The 19,864-nt window shown below is 43.0% G+C and overlaps 1 protein-coding gene across 3 annotated transcripts in view; it reads right to left on the bottom strand.

The window, feature by feature from the left end:
* LOC143975087 (uncharacterized) overlaps window positions 1-19,864 on the bottom strand; it is a 161,331-nt gene that overhangs the window by 88,285 nt on the left and 53,182 nt on the right. For all 3 annotated transcript variants that reach the window (XM_077477078.1, XM_077477079.1, XM_077477080.1), the window contains exons 8-10: window positions 18,874-18,917; window positions 15,432-15,509; window positions 2,016-2,212 (exon numbers count right to left, since the gene is read on the bottom strand). In XM_077477078.1, coding sequence (XP_077333204.1) covers window positions 2,016-2,212; window positions 15,432-15,509; window positions 18,874-18,917 — 319 coding nt within the window. The remainder of the gene's footprint in view (window positions 1-2,015; window positions 2,213-15,431; window positions 15,510-18,873; window positions 18,918-19,864) is intronic.

The raw sequence follows: 19,864 nt of genomic DNA, 5'->3' as shown, positions 1-19,864 counted from the left end.
TCGGAGCGGAAGTGGAGGCAGGTACCTGCTCTTCCCCCCTTTGAAAAAATATGCCAATTTGGACAGAGGAGAGGGGTGATGAGGAGGAAGAGCGGAACTCCCCCTTTTGGGTAAAGTTCCACTTTAAGCCATGTAATATGATATACTATATAAGGTGTCATGTTGTTCCTGTTGTTGTACAGAATTAGCAGTTTTATCAATAGTCAAGCCTAATGAATAGAACTATATGCTTTTTGTATTGTTTTTAAATATAAATCTGCAGACACAGACAGCAATAGTTTGTTCTGCCACCTGAAATCCAATTATTTTAGGTACAATAAAGAATGAAAATAAGCTTCCAATTTAAAAAGAAGAGGTATTCATTATCGTATACTGTCAGTAGGTCAGACCACTTATGTACAGTATCTCACAAAAGTGAGTACACCCCTCACATTTTTGTAAATGTTTTATTACATTGTTTCATGTGACAAGACTGAAGAAATTAAGCTTTGCTACAATGTAATGTAGTGAGTGTACAGCTTGTACGACAGTGTAAATTTGTTGTCCACTCAAAATAACTCAACACACAGCCATTAATGTCTAGACCACTGCCAACAAAATTGAGTACACCCCTAAGTGAAAATGTCCAAATTGGGCCCAATTTGCCATTTTCCCTCCCCAGAGTCGTGTCACTCAATAGTGTTACAAGGTCTCAGGTGTGAATGGGGAGCAGGTGTGTTAAATTTGGTGTTATCGCTCTCATTTTCTCATACTGGTCACTGGAAGTTCAACATGGCATCTCAAAAAACTCTCTGAGGATCTGAAAAAAAGAATTGTTGCTCTACATAAAGACGGCCTAGGCTATAATAAGATTTGCAAAACCCTGAAACTGAGCTGCAGCTTCAGTTCATTCACATATGAATGCTGCCAGCATTGCTGCAGAGGTTGAAGGGGTGGGGGGTTAGCCTGTCAATGCTCACACCATACGCCGTACACTGCATCAAATTGATCTGTATGGCTGTTGTTCCAGAAGGAAGCCTCTTCTAAAGAATAATGCACAAGAAAGCCTGCAAACAGTATGCTGAAGACAAGCAGACATGTATTAATGGAACCATGTCCTGTGGTCTGATGACCAAGATAAACGTATTTGGTTCAGATGGTGTCAAGCATGTGTCGTGGTAACTAGGTAAGGAGTACAAAGACAAGTGTGTCTTACCTACAGTCAAGCATGGTGGTGGGAGTGTCATGGTTTAGGGCTGCATGAGTGCTGCCAGCACTAGGGAGCTACAGTTCATTGAGGGAACCATGAATGCCAGCATGTACTGTGACATACTGAAGCAGAGCATGATCTCCTCCCTTAAGGGACTGGGCTGCAGGGCAGTATTTCAACAGAATAACACCCCCAAACACATCTCCAAGCCGACCACTGCCTTGCTAACGAAGCTGAAGGTAAAGGTGATGGACTGGCCAAGCATGTCTCAAGACTTAAACCCTATTGAGCATCTGTGGGGCATCCTCAAATGAAAGGTGGAGGAGCGTGAGGTCTCTAACATCCACCAGCTCCGTTGTGTCGTCATGGAGGAGTGGAAGAGGACTCCAGTGGCAACCTGTGAAGCTTTGGTGAACTCCATGCCCAAGAGAGTTAAAGGCAGTGCTGGAAAATAATGGTGGCCACACAAAATATTGACACTTTTGTCCCAATTTGGACATTTTCACTTATGGATGTACTCGCTTTTGTTGCCAGTGGTTTAGACATTCATGGCTGTGTGTTGGGTTATTTTGAGGGGACAGCAAATGTACACTGTTATACAAGCTGTACACTCACTACTTACATTGTAGCAAATGTGAGGGGTGTACTCACTTTTGTGACATACTGTATGTATTAGCTCTGTCCTGCTAGTGCCCATCAAAGATATTTTGAAGTCAGGTTTTATAGTATTTTTCACACTTATTTTATATCCACATTGTTTCTTTTTACCCAAACCATAAATTCTGTAAAGAAATTGAAAACACATTTTAGTTGTTTTCATGCATACCTTGAACTTCAGTAATAGTAACATGGGAAAAATCACAAGAAACATCTGGTAGAATGTAATGTCGAGGATCACCAATTTCATAAACTAATTGTTCTGCAACAGTGCCAAAGGAGATAAGACCTCCGCTTTCCCGTGGCTTTGATATGGTGAAATTCCCATCCGAGGTGCATTCAGCTATTGGAAATCCTATATTGTGCCTGTTAATAAAAAAAAGGGCAACAAGTCTGTCAATGTACACACATTTAAGTGAAACACTAGGCTAAATTGCAATAGAACAATATTACCCTGCAAAACAATACTACGATGTAAATAACAGCGACACCTGCCATGCTGTGTATCGTGTTGTCCCCCTCCTGCTGATGGTGATCCTGCCACAAAACAGTGAGCAGTAATCTTTACCATCAGGACATGGCTGCTAAATTCACTGATGCCTATTCCTCAGCATGGCCAAAATACAGCTATAGAGGGATATCCTGCCTCTAATGACAGTAGTATGTCAGGGTTGTTGTGCGAGAAGAGAAGGAGCAGCGCATACCCGCCCATTCTTTTATGACTGACAGATAGTGTTTGGTTACAGTAAGGTATGGGACAAGGTTTGCATCAATTCAGTGTACTTTCCACTGTAGAAGCAATTGGTACTCTAGCTATCCTGCTAATAAACCAGGATATGGAGGGTCGAAAAGAAATAAGAGCAGTCATGTGACCATGGGATGAGTGAATTGATTTAGCATTCTCTCAAATTTTGTTGATATTGGCCTAAAATTTCAACATGCAGGCTGCTTAGGTGAAATTTGCTTGACATACTAGGCAATGGCTTTGCTGATAGACAAAGACATGTCATTTTTCTTAAAGAACACAAGAAAAAGGTATATGTTAAAAAAACTAAAAAAAGTAAAGAATGAAGTTAGGGTGCCTAAGGCCCTACATGTTTTGTCAATGGACTTCATCAGTTGCCCTTGGTGTTGTCCATTGAAGAAACAAATAGGAAAAGTCCTTGGTGATGTCATCACATTTTCTTCATACTGTTGTCGGTGTTTAACATTCTCTGTCTCACCAATCTGCTCTGCTCCATGTTGGGAAATACCCTATTAAGTAGACTTGATAGTGCTATATTACACTATGGAAAGTTGAGTGTTCCAGTTTTATATGCCCTACTAAATATCTGAAAACAGTATTTCACTATCGGAAGTTTGTCTTCAGCTTTTTAAGAACATTCTACCCGTGATTCCTTGCTGAAGGAGGGATAGAACTAGAACTTTTTATTTATCTACTGTTGGTGGAATTACATACCCTGGATCATATTGGGATTGACATGACTGAATTTTGACCTTCTTATGTATAGGAATCAAATAAGTATGGTGAGCTTCTTTTAATAGGTTGTGGCACTGGATAGTGTCTTTCTGTTCACATCGTTGGGAGAAGATCAAGATTTTGGTGTTATATCAAGACTTATGTGTTCACAATTTTCATGATTGATGTTCTACTTTATTTATATTTTGTGTCTTTGTTGTGGTTTTGGTTAGCTATTCCTTTATTGTGGGTTTTGTTGTGCGATTTCATGTTATTTTGAGGTAGCAGCTTTACAATCCATACACCTGAATCTTACACTAAAAGACACGGGTTTATTTACTAAAACTGGAGAGTAAAAAATCAGTGGCAGCTTTGCATAGAAACCAATCAGCTTCTAGATTTTTGTCAAAGCTTAATTGAACAAGCTGAAGTTAGATGCTGATTGGCTACCATGCACAGCTGTACCAGATTGTGCACTCTCCAGTTTTAGTAAATCAACCCCATAGTGTAAATTTAGTATATATGCAATATCAGCACAATATTTAATGTATTTAGGTTACTTTCTACCTTACTTCACATGATCCCTAATAATTATATTTTAGAATCCAGAATAATTAATGATTTGATGAGACTGCTCTGGGCCACACTCATCTGGATAAGTGTATTGCACAAACACTAACGCAAAGGAGTTGGAAAAGTGTCGGGAGAAGATTATGTAGTTGCCTGGCTTTGATGGTGTCTCACCAACTTCAATACCTGTCACTGACCAAAGGTCAGAATACTGTATATTTGTCCTAAACAGTGCGATCAACTTGAGAAGCAGTGAACTAGCATTTTCAGAAGAAGACTTCAATGTGAGAATGTGAAACTTTATTGGCAAAGGTTTTGCAAGTGCAGTTGCTCCAATCAAGTGCAAGCAAAAATACTGTTTTTTAATTTTACTTGCATGTGACTGGATATTCTTTATAAAGTGAAGCTTAGGGGGTTATTTACGAAAGGCAAATCCACTTTGCACTGAAAGTGGACTTGGAAGTGCAGTCTCTCTAAATCTAAGGGGTAGATCTGAAATGAGGGGAAGCTCTGCTGATTTTATCATCCAATCGTGTACAAGCTAAAATGCTGTTTTTTTTTTCCTTGTATGTCCCCCTCGGATCTACAGCGACTTTACTTCTAAGTGTACGTTCAGTGCAAAGTCTAACCTCCTTTATCTCATTTAGTAAGCTCTGGAGCATCTTCACTTTCACAGTGCAATTGTACCTGAAAAGAGCAGTCTATTTGCCTTTAGTAAATCAACCCCAGAGAATCATTAGAAGTAATTTCTGTCAGTAGGAAAATATTATCTCCATGACCATGACTATCTTTAAAGCACCAAAGCTTATCAGATCTCAAAATGTTCTAATATCTTTACCTCATTGACCTTACATAATGTATTAAAAAGCATTTCTGTTATTCTGATTCACCTTTTGGATTTATTTGTCCTTTCTAAGCTTTCCTTTAAAACCTTTGGGTTAAAAATCACCATACCAAATTTCCTCAATTGTAGAGGTAGCCTGAAAACCTTTGCCGATTCCAATACATTTTTCAGGTTGCTATTTTGATTGACCTGAATGTTTTGTGCACATTTCAGTCCATTTTACAATTTCTATGCCTGCTAGGACACAGATTCATATAATTGCTTCAAATTGTACACAAACCTCTTGGCACCCCACTCACAGAACATTGGCTGCCTTCTGGAAATTCTGAAAATCCTGACAATTTAAATACTCACAGTATACGGGAACAGCATGTTTCTGCACCTTAGCCCCATTAGAACAGTTGGTCTCCTAAGATCATTTAAGTTAAAGTACATTCTAACTTTACTCCTTCATATGCTCTATAACGTCATAAGAGTTCTATAGAGTTATTTCAGACCAAAAAAAAAAAAGCAAAAGGTGAATTTGGTTGATCTTGCAACACTTTCCACCCAAAAAGAGATGGACAGTAGTTAAAACATAACTTCACTTTTGTGGAGAAAAAAAACATCCCCCTCTGGGTGATCTATGTACATTGCAAGGATTATAACAACGATTGTTTCAGATTCCTACCTTTTGTGTCTCTGTGCTGAGTGGGTCTAATGGGAGTGGTTTCATTATTATCAATCAGCTGTGGCAGCTGAAGAGCACTAGTGAGGGAATTTGCTGGGCATGCATCCCTTTAGATGTGTTCCTATAGGGAGTATTTAACCAAAAATGAAATTTTTGTTGCAGGGGATGCCAGAAATCTGACTTGTATCTTATGCCGCGTACACACGACCAGACTTTTCAACATCAAAAGTCCGACGGAACAATTCCGGCAGACCATTCGATCGTGTGTGGGCTGCAGCGGACTTTTGATTTTCAAAAGTCTGACAGACTTTAGAAATGGAACATGTCCGCCGGACCCAGTTCCTACTGAGAAATCCGCTCGTGTGTATGCTAGTCCGAAGGACAAAAAAGGGCGCGAGGGCAGCTATTGGCTACTGGCTATGAACTTCCTTATTCTAGTCCAGTCGTACGTCATCACGTTCGAATCCGTCGGACTTTGGTGTGATTGTGTGTGGCCAAGTCCGTTCATTCGGAAAGTCCGTCAGAACTCTGTCAGAACTCCGTCAGAACTCCGTCGAAAGTCTGTCGGACCTAGTCCCTCGAAAAGTCTGGTCGTGTGTACGCGGCATTAGGCAGACTTCTAGGAAAATTGGTGAGCCGATCACACAAGCAGTAAATTATGATTCTGGGGGGTGGTCAGTACACATTCTGTGTACAGAACAACTTCATGTAGCCATATTGCATTGCATTTACAGGAAATTACAGCAGCTGCAGATTCAAAAAGGAAAGGTAATTTTAAATAACATTCAACCAAAATATGACTTGTGTTGTAATCGTATACGCTATATTATTTTTTCTTTATTTCCTTTTTTTTTTCACCACAAAAGTGGAGTTACCCTTTAAGGGTAAAATGTATGTCAAACCAAAATCTTCTTTTGCCTTTTAAACTTTTGGCCTCTAAAAATGTTTGGCACAAAATATGTGAAGATGTATTTTTTTACAGAAGTCTCATGCCTTTTAGTGACTCAATATTAAAATTTCACCATATTGGTTTTGTCTCTACTACACCATCAAATAGTAAGAACTGTAAGCTCTAAATAAACCTTTAATAAAAAAAATAGTAAGAACTGTGTCATTCTCTTATGCCGCGTACACACGATCGAATTGTCCGGCAGACTTAGTCCGGCAAACAATCCGGCAAACAATCCGCCGGACTTTCTAACGAACGGACTTGGCCACACACGAACACTCCGAAAGTCCGGTGATTTCTAACGCAATGACGTACAGCTCGTACGACGGGACTAGAAAAAGGAAGTTCAATAGCCAGTAGCCAATAGCTTCCTTCTCGTACTTGCTTCTGAGCATGCATCATTCTTAGTCCGCTGGACTAGCACACTGACGAATGGATTGTCCGCTGAAAGCCATATCCGGCGGACAAATTTTGAGTCAAAACTACTTTACTTTACGATGAAAAAGTCAGCTGGAGCCCACACATGATCGAATTGTCCGGCGTAATGTGGTCCGGTGGACAATTCGATCATGTGTACGCGGCATTACTCATCGGGTCTACACAACTTTCTTTTTAATTGACCCCATGGTGATAAAGAAATTAACCTATCAAATAAACATTAAACAGGCCAGAGCTAAGCAATAGTTCCCTTTTGGGCCATGACCTCTGTATGGCTTCTTAGACCCCTTTCACACTGGGACGTTTTTCAGGCGCTTTAGCATTAAAAAAAAGCACCTGTAAAGCGCCTGAAAGAAGCCTCATCTGCAATCCCAATGTGAAAGCCCGAGTGCTTTTACACTGAGACCCCTTTCTCACTATGGTGTTTTTCAGGTGCTTTAGCATTAAAATAAACACCTGTAAAGCACCTGAAAGAAGCCGCAACTGTAATCCCAATGTGAAAGCCTGAGTGCTTTCACACTGAGGCGCTGCGCTGGCAGGGAGTCAAAAAAATTCCTGCAAGCAGCTTCTTTGCAGCTCTTTTGGAGCGGTGAATACACCGCTCCTAAAGCGCCCCTTCCCATTGAAATCAATGGGAAGCACCTGCAAAACGCCTGCAAAGCGCTTTTGGCAGCAGCGCTTTGTGGCCACTTTTAACCATTTATTTGGCCACTAGCAGGGGTTAAAAGCACCCCAATAGCGCCCGAAAAACGCTGGTAAAACGCTGCTAGTTTAAGCTGCGTTTTTCGGGTGCTGACATTGTGAAAGGGCTCTTAAAGCACTTGGGCTTTCACATTGGGATTGCAGATGAGTCTTCTTTCGAGCGCTTTACAGGCTCTTTTTTTTAACGCTAAAGCGCCTGAAAAACGCCCCAGTGTGAAAGGGGTCTTATGGTAATACTGAGGAACGTGTAACTGTTCTATTGCCATTTACATCTGATAACATGCCATAGGTTATTTTGGACGTGTCAAAAGTTATCTTGTTTATCTTGCACCTGACCTAATTATTATTTATAGTTTGGCTACTTTAGAAACTTGTTCTGCATATTTATATAATGTCTGTTGACTAATCATATACGGTACGTGCTTTCTACATTGTATAAATACCCTTGTCACAGAACATCCCCTGGAGAATGTCCCATGCACGTGTATGTTTAATAAACATCGTTCTGTTCACTGTAAGACAAGTGGTCTGGACTAGGGACCGAAACCAACTAATCAATTAATCGACAACTAATAGATTATGAAAATAGTTGTCAACTAATTTCATAATTGATTAATTGGCCAGCCGATTAGTTGACCTGCATATAGAATGCATTATTTGTTTACATATCAGGAAATACAGTGCAGCACACATACAGCTGAGTATACCATCTATACATGTCAATAAGTGCCTGAGAACTTGTGAATGTGAATGTGTGAGGAGCAATGCCTCATGGGACATGTAGTCCTGGGCAGGAAGTGAGTGGTTCCAAAGTCAGAAGTTTTTTTTACCTTGCTATAGGGGCACTCTGAAGTCAGGAGGACCCAGAAGAGTCGGGGGGGGGGGGGCAGAAGAGGAGAATTAGGGCTGCTCTGTGCAAAACTATTACAGGGCAGGTAAGTATAACATGTTTGTTGTTTAAAAAAAAATCACTTTAAAGGGGAGGGCCAGCTGAAGAAAAACCCTGTAGCTGCTGACTTTTAATAAGCACACTTACCTATCCAAGGTGCCCACGATGTTGGCCGTCCGAGGCCGACCCGTCCCTCGGCTCTCGGGTCCCGGAACCACCATTCATACTAAGGCAAACAGGCAGCGGAGCCTTACGGCTTCACTGCACATTTCCTACTGCGCATGCGCGAGTCGCATATCGCTTTGTGATTGGGGTGCGCTGTGTTCTGTGACACACACAGTTCTCAGAACACACTGCCCCATTCCCCAGAAGACAACGAGAGGAGAAGAGGACTGAAGATCACCGCGGAGTAGGAAGAAGCAGATTAAGAAGATCTGTCTAGCAACATACATTTCTGGTTAAGTTAAATTGTTTTTGTTTTTCAAATGTTTTTTTTAGGGTGACCCTCCACTTTAAAGACTGTGTGCAGGGAAGATCAGCATCTGAATCCAGAGAAGGTGGAGGCTGATAGACTGGAGGTAATACAAGGCATTACATTTTACCAGTATTGTGCATTATTTTTAAAATGATTATATCCATGAAAAAAAAAAAAGGCTCATCTTTTAGTATTACTTTAACCACTTAAGGACCAGCCTTGTTTTGAGATTTTGGTGTTCACTTGTTTAAAACTGTTTTTTTTTTCTAGAAGATTACTTAGAACCCCCAAACATTATATATTGTTTTTTTCTAACACCCTAGAAAATTAAATGGCGGTCATTGCAATAAGACAACAGTAAAATTAGCCCATTTTTTTTTATATTGTGAAAGATAATGTTACGACGAGTAAATTGATACAGCATGTCACGATTCAAAATTGCACCCGCTCATGGAATGGCGACAAAATGTTACCCTTGAAATGTTTTGCGTTACAGAGAAGGTCTAGGATTATTGCTCTTGCTCTACCGATCGCGGCGATACCTCACATGTATGGTTTGAACACCGTTTTCATATACGGGCACTACTCATGTATGCGTTCGTTTCTGCTCGTGAGCGTGGCGGGACAGGGTGCGTTTAATTGATTGATTGTATCACTTTTATCTTGTAGTGGACTGCCCGCTGAAGAAGGGGATACCGGGGTTATGGCAGCTAGCTGCTGCCATAACAATGATATCCTCCTTCAAACAGCTGCCATAAAACTGCGGCGGGCGGTCTGTAAGTGGTTAATATAAAATATTTATATCTCCCTTCCACCCTTTATATAGCTTCATGTCTGACTCCAAGTTAAATGCCCATATATCCTACTTCTGGGTGTATTATATATATATATATATATATATATATATATATATATATATATATATATATATATATATATATATATATGTAGCTCCTACTACCTAGAAGATTTTTCTCAGTTCAGGATATCTGCAGGTAAGTTTAGGCAGGCTTATGCTGCATGCTGGGCCTGTCTATTTTGATTTTGGGACTGGCAATGTAGTGGTGGGTGTGGTCACCTGTGCTTTGATTCAGAGATGCCTCCCTTGCTTTCAGAAAGATGGTTCTGGAATAGAGGTTAGACCTAAAGTCTGAGTGGCAGGCAGCTCATGTGAGGAGCCCTGACCAATTATATTTCGGTATTGGCAGGGGGCAGGCCTCCAATATAAGCTGGGGTCACATGCTGCCAGGGAGCAACAAGTTTCAACAAAGTAGTAAAAGACAGCATGGAGTATTGAGGTGCTGTTGGCGGGCGTCCCCACGCGGGGATGCGCCGAGAGCGGAGGAGGGGTGGAGGAACCCGCTAAGAGAAAACCCTAGATAAAGATTTTCGTCAAAAAAAGTATCAAGCTGCTGTGACCGGGAAACACAGGACTTGAATGCTGGACAAGATCAATATAGAAGTAGTGGTAGAGCTGAGGAGAGTAGACCAGAGTTCTGTGACCGGGGACACAGAACTACCAAGTAGCTAAAGGTCAGTGTAAACGGAACAACAGAAGAGAAGTTATCAAGAGTAGTGCAGAATGCTGTGGCCAGGGGAATGCAGCATTGACAGTAAAGGACTGGCTGGGAACAGTAGTCCACCTATTACCATGTGTCAGACCATCGGGGGGAGATACCATGCTATCTCTGGTCTGGTTAGCACATTGGTAATACTCTTCCAAAAGACTGTATGGCTGTCTGATTCATTGATCTATCAAGGAGAGGCTGTGTAGGCCTCTGGTTCTTTGATTCACTGAGGCAACATCATTATGGTCTGCAAGGTGGAATTATTCAGAGTGATTCTTCCTTGTCAAAATTGGAAGTGAAGAAGTGGTGATTCAATAGTTTGCTAAGAATACTAGATGTACAACAATTTCCAAGCCAAGGCTATTCAGTATTGCCGTGTAATATACCAAATGTTATGGGCATCTCATCCCCTTATTCCACCCAAGTTGTATCCTGTAACAAACGAAGCAATATCGAGCAAATGACTGTTCAATGCCTTAACTGATCGTGGGGGAGTCTGGCAGAAGGGTGATTAGCGGATTGCTAAGTAACCAAATCAGCAGCCCCTACGGGGGTACCGCTACATATATATGATATAAGTAATATATATTATTACTTTCACTGTTTCACAGTATGAATGAACCCCTTATAGTAGCATTCATCTGCTCTTTTGTACTATAAAGGGCTAATTTTAGATTTTGTAACCCCATGAAAGGCGATATAAATAAAAGCATGCTGCTGCTACTAGGCCTGGTTCACACCAATGCGTTTTTTGGTGCTTTTTGCAGAAACACACTACAGTTCATTTAACATGGTTTCCTATGGGACACATTCACATCTTTTTGATCTGAAAATCGGACGAAAAATACCATGATCGGATTGTTAGTACAGAGCTTTCGAGAGAGGATGGCGACAGTTCATCCGATATTATTTCACCGGACATGCACAAAAGTTTTTCTCGTATGATACCAGATCATAGGATTTTCATTTAATCAGTACAGTTGTCGTAAAAAATACAATACAAATACACTATAACACATGACATCACTTCTGATTTATTTATTTTGTCATAGGATAATTTCCTTAACCTTAGTAAACTCGTCAGATTCGATATACAACTATCATGCAAAAAACAGGCAATCTGTCATTTGATTTTTGGATCATATGCATAGGGCACTACACTGAGAACCGAGCGATCACACACCGATTGTAATTGTAGTCTTTTTTTTTTAAATAACTAACATGTTATACTTACCTCCTCTGTGCAGTGGAATTGTACAGAGCAGCCTAATTCTTCCTCTTCTCGGGTCCATCTTCTGTGCTCCTGGCCCCTCCCACCTGTTGAGTGCCCCCACAGCAAGCAGCCTGGTATGGGGGCACCCAAGCCGAGTCACAGCTCCCTGTGTCCATTCAGGCACGGAGCTGCGGCCCGGCCCCCTTTCTTTTCTCATTGGCTGACTGACTTTGATAGCAGCGAGAGGCAATGGCGCCACGCTGCTGTCTCAGCCAATGAGGAGGGGAGTCCCGGACGGCTGAGACATTCCTACAACATTGCTGGAGCTAGAGGGACCTCAGGTAAGTATTATGGAGGCTGAGGGGGGCTGCTGCACACAGAAGGCTTTTTATTTTAATGCATAGAATGCATTAGGATAAAAAACCTTCTGCTTTTACAACCACTTTCAGCCCACTTTCTGCTACAAACAGGACACAGGAGTGCAGAACAAACAGTAAAATACAATGGGAAAGCAAAAACAAAAAGATTACTAAATAACACAACATGTTTTAAATTGCCTGTTTTAAATGTTAGTAGTTTTGTACTTCAGGGCACAACTTGTTTATTAGTGATCAGGGGAATGGAAAAGATAACAATTTTACCATTCTTGCTGATGACACAAACTTTTTAGAAGCATTAAAAATCAGTATCATAGTGGCATATCATAGAAGGTTCTCAAAATCACAACATGGAAGGTTAAATGACCAGTAAAATTAGAAATTAGAACTAAGTAAAAAACATTTTTATTTCATTTTGAAAAAAGTAAGGGAGGGTTATATACCCTGTCACGTTTTTATTTTGCCATATGTGCCCCACCTGGCATACTTTCCTTCATATCCTGTCCCATAGCCAAAACAAGAATAAGAAATCCCTCCAGAGTGAGAGAATCCCTGGTTGTTACCAGGGTCATCAGAACTAGTAGAGTCCCTACTGGAAGATTTCCCATCTGTTCCTGTTCTAGTGACAACCCAAAATTGGGGATATTCCTTCACTTTCACTGTCATGATCTTGACTCCCATGTGCATGCACTGGAGTGATGTCATCTTGGCTTAGCCTGGAAAGAGGACCAGATGAAGATGGAAGCATCAGCTGTGACAGTGTGTGGCTGGAGGGCTTTGTTTGAAAAGTTAGTCTGCCATATTGTGTTAGTATAACCTGGAACAGGATTTTTATATATATATATATATATATATATATATATATATATATATTATATATATATATATATATATATATATATATATATATATATATATATATATATACTTTACTACTGCTTTAAAGCAGTTGAAAAATTCAATATTTTTCTGAAAATAATAAACATGTTGACTTCACATGTTCTGTGCAATGGCTGTGCACAGAGCGGCCCCAAAATTCCTCTTCTATGGTTCTTCGCTGGCGATCTTGGATCCTCCGCTTCTATAAATGCCCTCATAGCAAGCCGCTTGCTATGGGGGCACTCATGTGGGCTTGATCCAGAGTCGGGGCTGTGTGCGTCCATAGACACAGGGTCTTGGCCTCATCCCTTCTTCAAAGCTTGACTGACAGCAGCGGAAGCCATGCCGAGCCTCCCATTCATTTTTATTAGCTTGCACATTATTATTAATATTTATTTGGGGTTTTACCTTACCCTACTACCTATTTATCTATATATCTAGCTATGAAATGCACTTTTTAGCCAAAAGACCATACAAAGAACAAGGGCACATATCTTTTACATAGAAGTATAATGATTTTTCCACCTGTTTAGGAAGGTGTTCCTAATGCTGCGTACACACGATCGGACTATCCAATGGACTTAGTCCAGCAGACAAACCTCCGGACTTTGAAGCAGAGGTCCGCCAGACTTTCCGAAAGAGCGGACCTGCCCACACACGACCAGACTTTTCTGGCAGACTAGGTGTGGCGGAAAAACCACCGGACTATGGCGGGAGTCTGTCGGACTTTTGAAATGAACGGACTTGCCCACACACGGAGGAAAGTCTGTTCATTTTGAACGCAGCTCCAGGTAGACGGGACTAGCGAAGGAAGTCAATGTCGCAACCTTCGGAGGCGAGATTGACACCATGCTGGCCCTGTCACCTGGTATGGACTTAAAGGGGAAGCCCTATGCCGAAAAAACGGCGTGGCCCCCCCCCCACAAGGTCCATATCAGACCCTTATCCGAGCACACAGCCCGGCCGGTCAGGAAAGGGGGCGGGGACGAGCGAGTGCCCCCCCCTCCTGAGCTGTACCAGGCCGCATGCCCTCAACATGTGGGGGTGCTTTGGGGAAGGGGGGCCCCCAAAGCACCTTGTCCCCATGTTGATGAGGACAAGGGCCTCTTCCCCACAACCCTGGCCGTTGGTTGTCGGGGTCTGCGGGCGGGGCTTATCGGGATCCGGGAGCCTATGTGAATGAGTATGGGGTACAATGTACCCCTACCCATTCACCTGGTGAAAAAAAGTGTAAATAAAACACAACACAAGGTTTTAAAATAATTTATTGCACAGCTCCGGTGGTCTTTCGTCTTGGGGGGTCTTCTCGCTGGACTTCTCCGCTATCTTCTGCTAGCTCTTTTACTAGTGAAGGAGCCAGCTTTCATCTTCGTCTTTATTTTATTTTATTTTAAAACCTTGTGTTGTGTTTTCTTCTTCGTCTTGTCCCCCTCTTCGGTTCTTCTTGCCGGGCCTCCTCTTTCTTCCTATAACTCTTTTACTAGCGGTGGCCCGGTCTTCTGTCACCGCCGCCGCCTTCTCTGCTTCTTCTCTTCTTCCTTGAGATGTTGACTCAACGCTGTCTCTGGCCGCAATGACAAGGAAGCGTTGTGCGGTGACTTATATAGGGAAAATGGGCGGGGTCACCGGGTGATGGGTACATTGTTCCCCATACTCATTCACATAGGGTGGGGGGCCGGTATCTGGGGGCCCCCTAATTAAAGGTGGCTCCCGGATTCTGATAAGCCCCCTGCTCGCATGACCCAGACAACCAACGGCCAGGGTTGTTGGGAAGAGGCCCTTGTCCTCATCAACATGGGGACAAGGTGCACCCCCCCATGTTCGAGGGCACGCGGCCTGGTACGGTTTAGGAGGGGGGGCGCTCGCTCGTCCCCATCCCCTTTCCGGACCGGCCAGGCTGCGTGCTCGGATAAGGGTCTGATATGGACCTTGGGGGGGACCCCCATGCAGTTTTTTTGGCGTAGGGCTTCCCCTTTAAGTCTATACCAGGTGACAGGACCAGCGAGGTGTCAATCTCGCCGATGGAGGCCGTGACATTGACCTTCTTCGCTAGTCCCATCTACCTGGAGCCACGTTCAAAATGAACTGACTTTTCTCCGTGTGCGGGCAAGTCCGTTCATTTCAAAAGTCCGGTGGACTAGCACACAGAAGGCCGGATTGTCCGCTGGACCGCCAAGTCCGGTGGACAATTTTGAGTCAAAACTTCTTTCTAAGTCCGCCGGACTTTTGGGAAAAAAAGTCCGCCGGAGCCCAAACACAGGCGGATTGTCCAGCGGACCCTTGTCTGCCAGACCAAGTTCTCCAGATAGTCTGATTGTGTGTACGGGGCATCAGAGTAACAGCAGTTAAGCTGTGACAAGCTTTAACACATAAAGTAGTCCTGTAGTAGTAGTTGATCCAAGGGAATGAGCCATATGACCTTGGGAGGTCATGAAGAATTTTTTTTCTCTCTTGTGTAGCAAAATTAGCAACATTTTCACTTGTGGGACAGGAGTCTTGCTTTCGATTTTAATGACTATGTATGTATATATATATAAAATAAGATTTCTTACCAGTCTGGTACTAGATGCCAGTCTGTGTATATTCCTCCAGTGCACTGGGCACCACATTCTATTAGATGACCAGCTAGGCTGCAAATAGATAAAGAGATACACACTAGATCAGAATGCAAACTATGTTGTTATTTCAGGATTACTGCACATTTCTGAATTCTTTATTTTAGCATTGTTTATTACAATAATGCCCACCTCTGAGCTTGCACCAAAACCAAAAAATGGTTCCCTCCATCAACATATACCGTATATACTCGAGTATAGGCCGACCCGAATATAAGCCGAGGCCCCCAATTTACCCCCAAAAAAACTGGCAAACTTATTGACTCGTGTATAAGCCGAGGGTGAGACATGCCTGTCCATCCCTGTGTGTGTGTCCGTCCATCCCTGTGTGTCCGTCCATCCCTGTGTGTCCGTCCATCCCTGTGTGTCCGTCCATCCCTGTGTGTCCGTCCATCCATCCCTGTGTGTGTGTGTGTCCATCCATCCATCCATCCCTGTGTGTGTGTGTCTCCATCCATCCATCCATCCATCCCTGTGTGTGTGTGTCTCCATCCATCCATCCATCCATCCCTGTGTGTGTGTGTCTCCATCCATCCATCCATCCATCCCTGTGTGTGTCTCCATCCATCCCTGTGTGTGTGTGTGTGTGTGTGTGTGTGTGTGTGTGTGTGTGTGTGTGTGTGTGTGTGTGTCCAGCCTACCTTTGTCCCGAGCCTCCGTCCCGTGCCTTGCCTCCTTGCCTCCGTCCCGTGCCGTGCCTTGCCTTGCATCCGTCCCGTGTCGTGCCTTGCCTTGCCCCCGTCCCGTCCCGTCCCGTCCCGTGCCGTGCCGTGCCTTGCCTTGCCTCCGTCCCGTGCCCTCTTCGTCGGCGGCCATTGTAAAATTCAAAAGCTGCGCCGCCGCCTTCGCCTGTGATAGGCGGAACACTGAATTTCCCAGCAGCCTGTGTTCCGCCTATCACAGACGTCGTATCATCCTCGTCCGTAGTACGAGGATGATACGATGTCCGTGATAGGCGGAACACAGGCTGCTGGGAAATTCAGTGTTCCGCCTATCACAGGCGAAGGCGGAGCCGGAGGCGCGGCTTTTGAATAGAATGGCCGCTGTCTGTCTGCTCGACACGCTGATCGAGCGGGCAGACAGCGATGACTCGAGTATAAGCCGAGGGGGGCACTTTCAGCCTCAAAAAAGAGGCTGAAAATCTCGGCTTATACTCGAGTATATACGGTACACAATTTAATGCTTATTTGGTCTGGGGGTTTTAATAAAGACAAATGCTTACCTTACATCTCAGTCCCGTAGTAGCTGGTGCTCTCGTTATCCCCTCTCCTAGCCCTCAACATCATCACAAAAAATTAAGGACATCTGGTCCTAAATCGTACATGAAGACATCAGCAAGGGGGCGGCCAAACAACTGGCTAAGAGGGGTGACTTTGGTGAAGTGGTCACTATACAGGAGGAAAGCCTGCAGGTCTATGGAATAGGATAGGTAATGCACTCAATTAAAGCCCACCTAGCTAAACTACACACAAAAATATTTACAAACTGACAACACAGATGCAGGTAGATGAATGACAATTCATCTTTGTTACAGTCAATTCATTGCTGTCCGTGCTAATTATTATGTCTCTGGTCCTGCCAGAGAGGGTTACTGTAACTTGTTTCTGTCTAGGGACATTTGTAATTACGGTAGGTGTTGCTTGGGGTATATTGTAAAGCTGGCCCATACACTGATGTTTTTTTTCATTCAAAACAACCGGATTCCTCCATCAATGCTATACAGTGCCAATGGACAAATCTCCTGCTGTGCTTATTGTATTTTGACAGACGACCCAACAGCAGTCAAAATACTTGAACAGTGGCAGCACCTGATTGGATGGAGCCACTTGTTGGCCAACAATTTTCCACCCACCCGATCAGTTTTCAGTCGAGGGATGTCAGATGGGAGGCAGCCAACAGGGCCACACAAATTTCATCAGGTTCCTGAAGCTGATTCATACAATGTATGGCCAGATTAAAGCCTGATACACACTAAAGCCCCATATACACTATCAGATTTTCTGCTGATTTTTGTCTTCAGATTTACCAAAACCATGTAGTGCAAGGGCCTGCCTGATTGCATACAAATTGAAACTCCTAAGGTTTGACCTCATATTATATGGTTTTGGTAAATCTGAAGGCTTTATAGTTTTTTTTTTCCAAAAACAATTGACAGCTCCGGTCAGGGCTGCTGTACCAACAGTCTGATGTTAGTAGAAAGATCTCCACCTCTGAGCTGTTATGTTCTGACATGGGGACCAGGGGGATGAGAAGTACAACCCCCCCCCCCCCCCCCCCAGCAGAACACTCCATGTTCTGGTTTTCCATGTGTATATAACATATATATATATATATATATATATATATACACACACACATACAGCGAGGGAAAAAAGTATTTGATTCCATGGTGAAATACAGGACTCTCTGAAAACATGCGGTGTGGATAAGGAGGCACTTGAAGCAAAATGGGCTGCATGGTCGAGTCACCAGAAGAAAGCTATTACTACGCAAATGCCACAAAGTATCCCACTTACAATATACCAAACAGTACAGAGACAAGCCTCAAACCTTCTGCCACAAAGTCATTTGGAGTGATGAAACCAAAACCATAAACGCTACATTTGGAGCAGAGTCAACAAGGCCTATGATGAAAGGTACACCATTCCTAGAGTGAAACACTGAGGTGGATCGCTGATGTTTTTGGGATGTGTGAGCTACAAAGGCACAGGAAATTTGGTCAAAATTGTTGGCAAGATGAATGTAGTATGTTATCAAAAAATACTGGAGGAACATTAGATTTGATCAGCCAGGAAGCTGTGCATGGGATGAACTTGGACATTCCGACACAGAAATGATCCAAAAAACAAGGCCAAGTGGACCTGTCATCGGCTTCAGCAGAATAAAGTGAAGGTTCTGGAGTGGCCATCTCAGTCTCCTGACCTCAATATCATTGAGACACTCTGGAGAGATCTCAAATGTGCAGTTCATGCAAGACAGCCCAAGAATTTACAGGAACTGGAGGCTTTTTGCCAAGAGGAATGGGCAGCTTTACCATCTGAGAAGATAAAGAGCCTCGTCCACAAATACCACAAAAGACTGTCATTGGTGTTAAAGGGGGCAATACACGGTAATAAGAACTGGGGTATGTAAACCTTTGATCAGGGTCATTTGCATAGTTTCTGTTGCCATTATAATTTAAAAACAGTAAACAGTTTATTGATAATAAATGGCTTCAGCCAAACACTAACCATGAGCAAAAGAAATGTTTTTGTGTTATCATTCATATTCTCTGAAAAATGGCCAAGAAATTGTAAATTCTGTCAAGGTATGTAAACTTATGAGCACAACTGAATATATACACACACATTTTTATATTAAATTTCTTTTTAGCGCTTACCTTCCAGATGCGAGTAAGTTAAAGTCATTTCTCTTCCATCCAAACTACAAAGGAAAAAGTAGAGAAATTTTTATTCATATTCGTAATTAAAGTTATTCAGAATATATATTACCAAACGTAATAATAATGACACATACTGTATGTTATAATATTTCTAAAAGGAAACAATATAGGAACATGGTGGACAGGCATGTAGCAGTGCTTGACCAACATGCTTTGGTACAATCACAACCTGAGCACTCAGGACAGGGTTAATATAGTCTTAATGTCTCTGTTAGCTTTCCCTATTGTATTTAAATGCCCTTTTGAAAACCATAATGGTAACAAGAACAAAAATATAGTCCTAGTAAAAAATTATAGTCCCAGTAGTTTAATGTTCTCTGTAAAAATACTACATAAATTATATATACCGTATATACTCGAGTATAAGCCGAGATTTTCAGCCTCTTTTTTTAGGCTGAAAGTGCCCCCCTCGGCTTATACTCGAGTCACCGCCGTCTGTCTACCCGATCAGCGTGTCGAGCAGACAGACGGTGGCCATTCCCCTATTCAAAAGCCGCGCCTCCCTGTCTGTGATAGGCGGAACACTCAATTTCCCAGCAGTCAGTGGTCCGCCTATCACGGACATCCGCTCATCCTCATACTACGGACGAGGATGAGAGGATGTCCGTGATAGGCGGAACACAGACTGCTGGGAAATTGAGTGTTCCGCCTATCACAGACGGAGGCGCGGCTTTTGAACAGGGGAATGGCCGCCGTCTGTCACAGACGAGAAGAGGTGCGGCGATCCTGGCATGGCCGCCGTATATGCAGAAGGACACAGGCTCAGGACACAGGTAGGCTGGACACACAGGGCTGCACACACAGGGCTGCACACACAGGGCTGCACACACAGGGCTGGACACACAGGGATGGACACACAGGGATGGACACACAGGGCTGGACACACAGGGCTGGACACACAGGGATGGACACACAGGGATGGACACAC

This window comes from Lithobates pipiens, unplaced genomic scaffold, assembly GCF_037356315.1.
Source record: "Lithobates pipiens isolate NorthernLeopardFrog02 unplaced genomic scaffold, aLitPip1_a1.2 Scaffold_13, whole genome shotgun sequence".
Taxonomy (NCBI): domain Eukaryota; kingdom Metazoa; phylum Chordata; class Amphibia; order Anura; family Ranidae; genus Lithobates; species Lithobates pipiens.
Note: the sequence above shows the minus strand (reverse complement) of the source record. Positions and strands in the feature narration are given on the sequence as shown.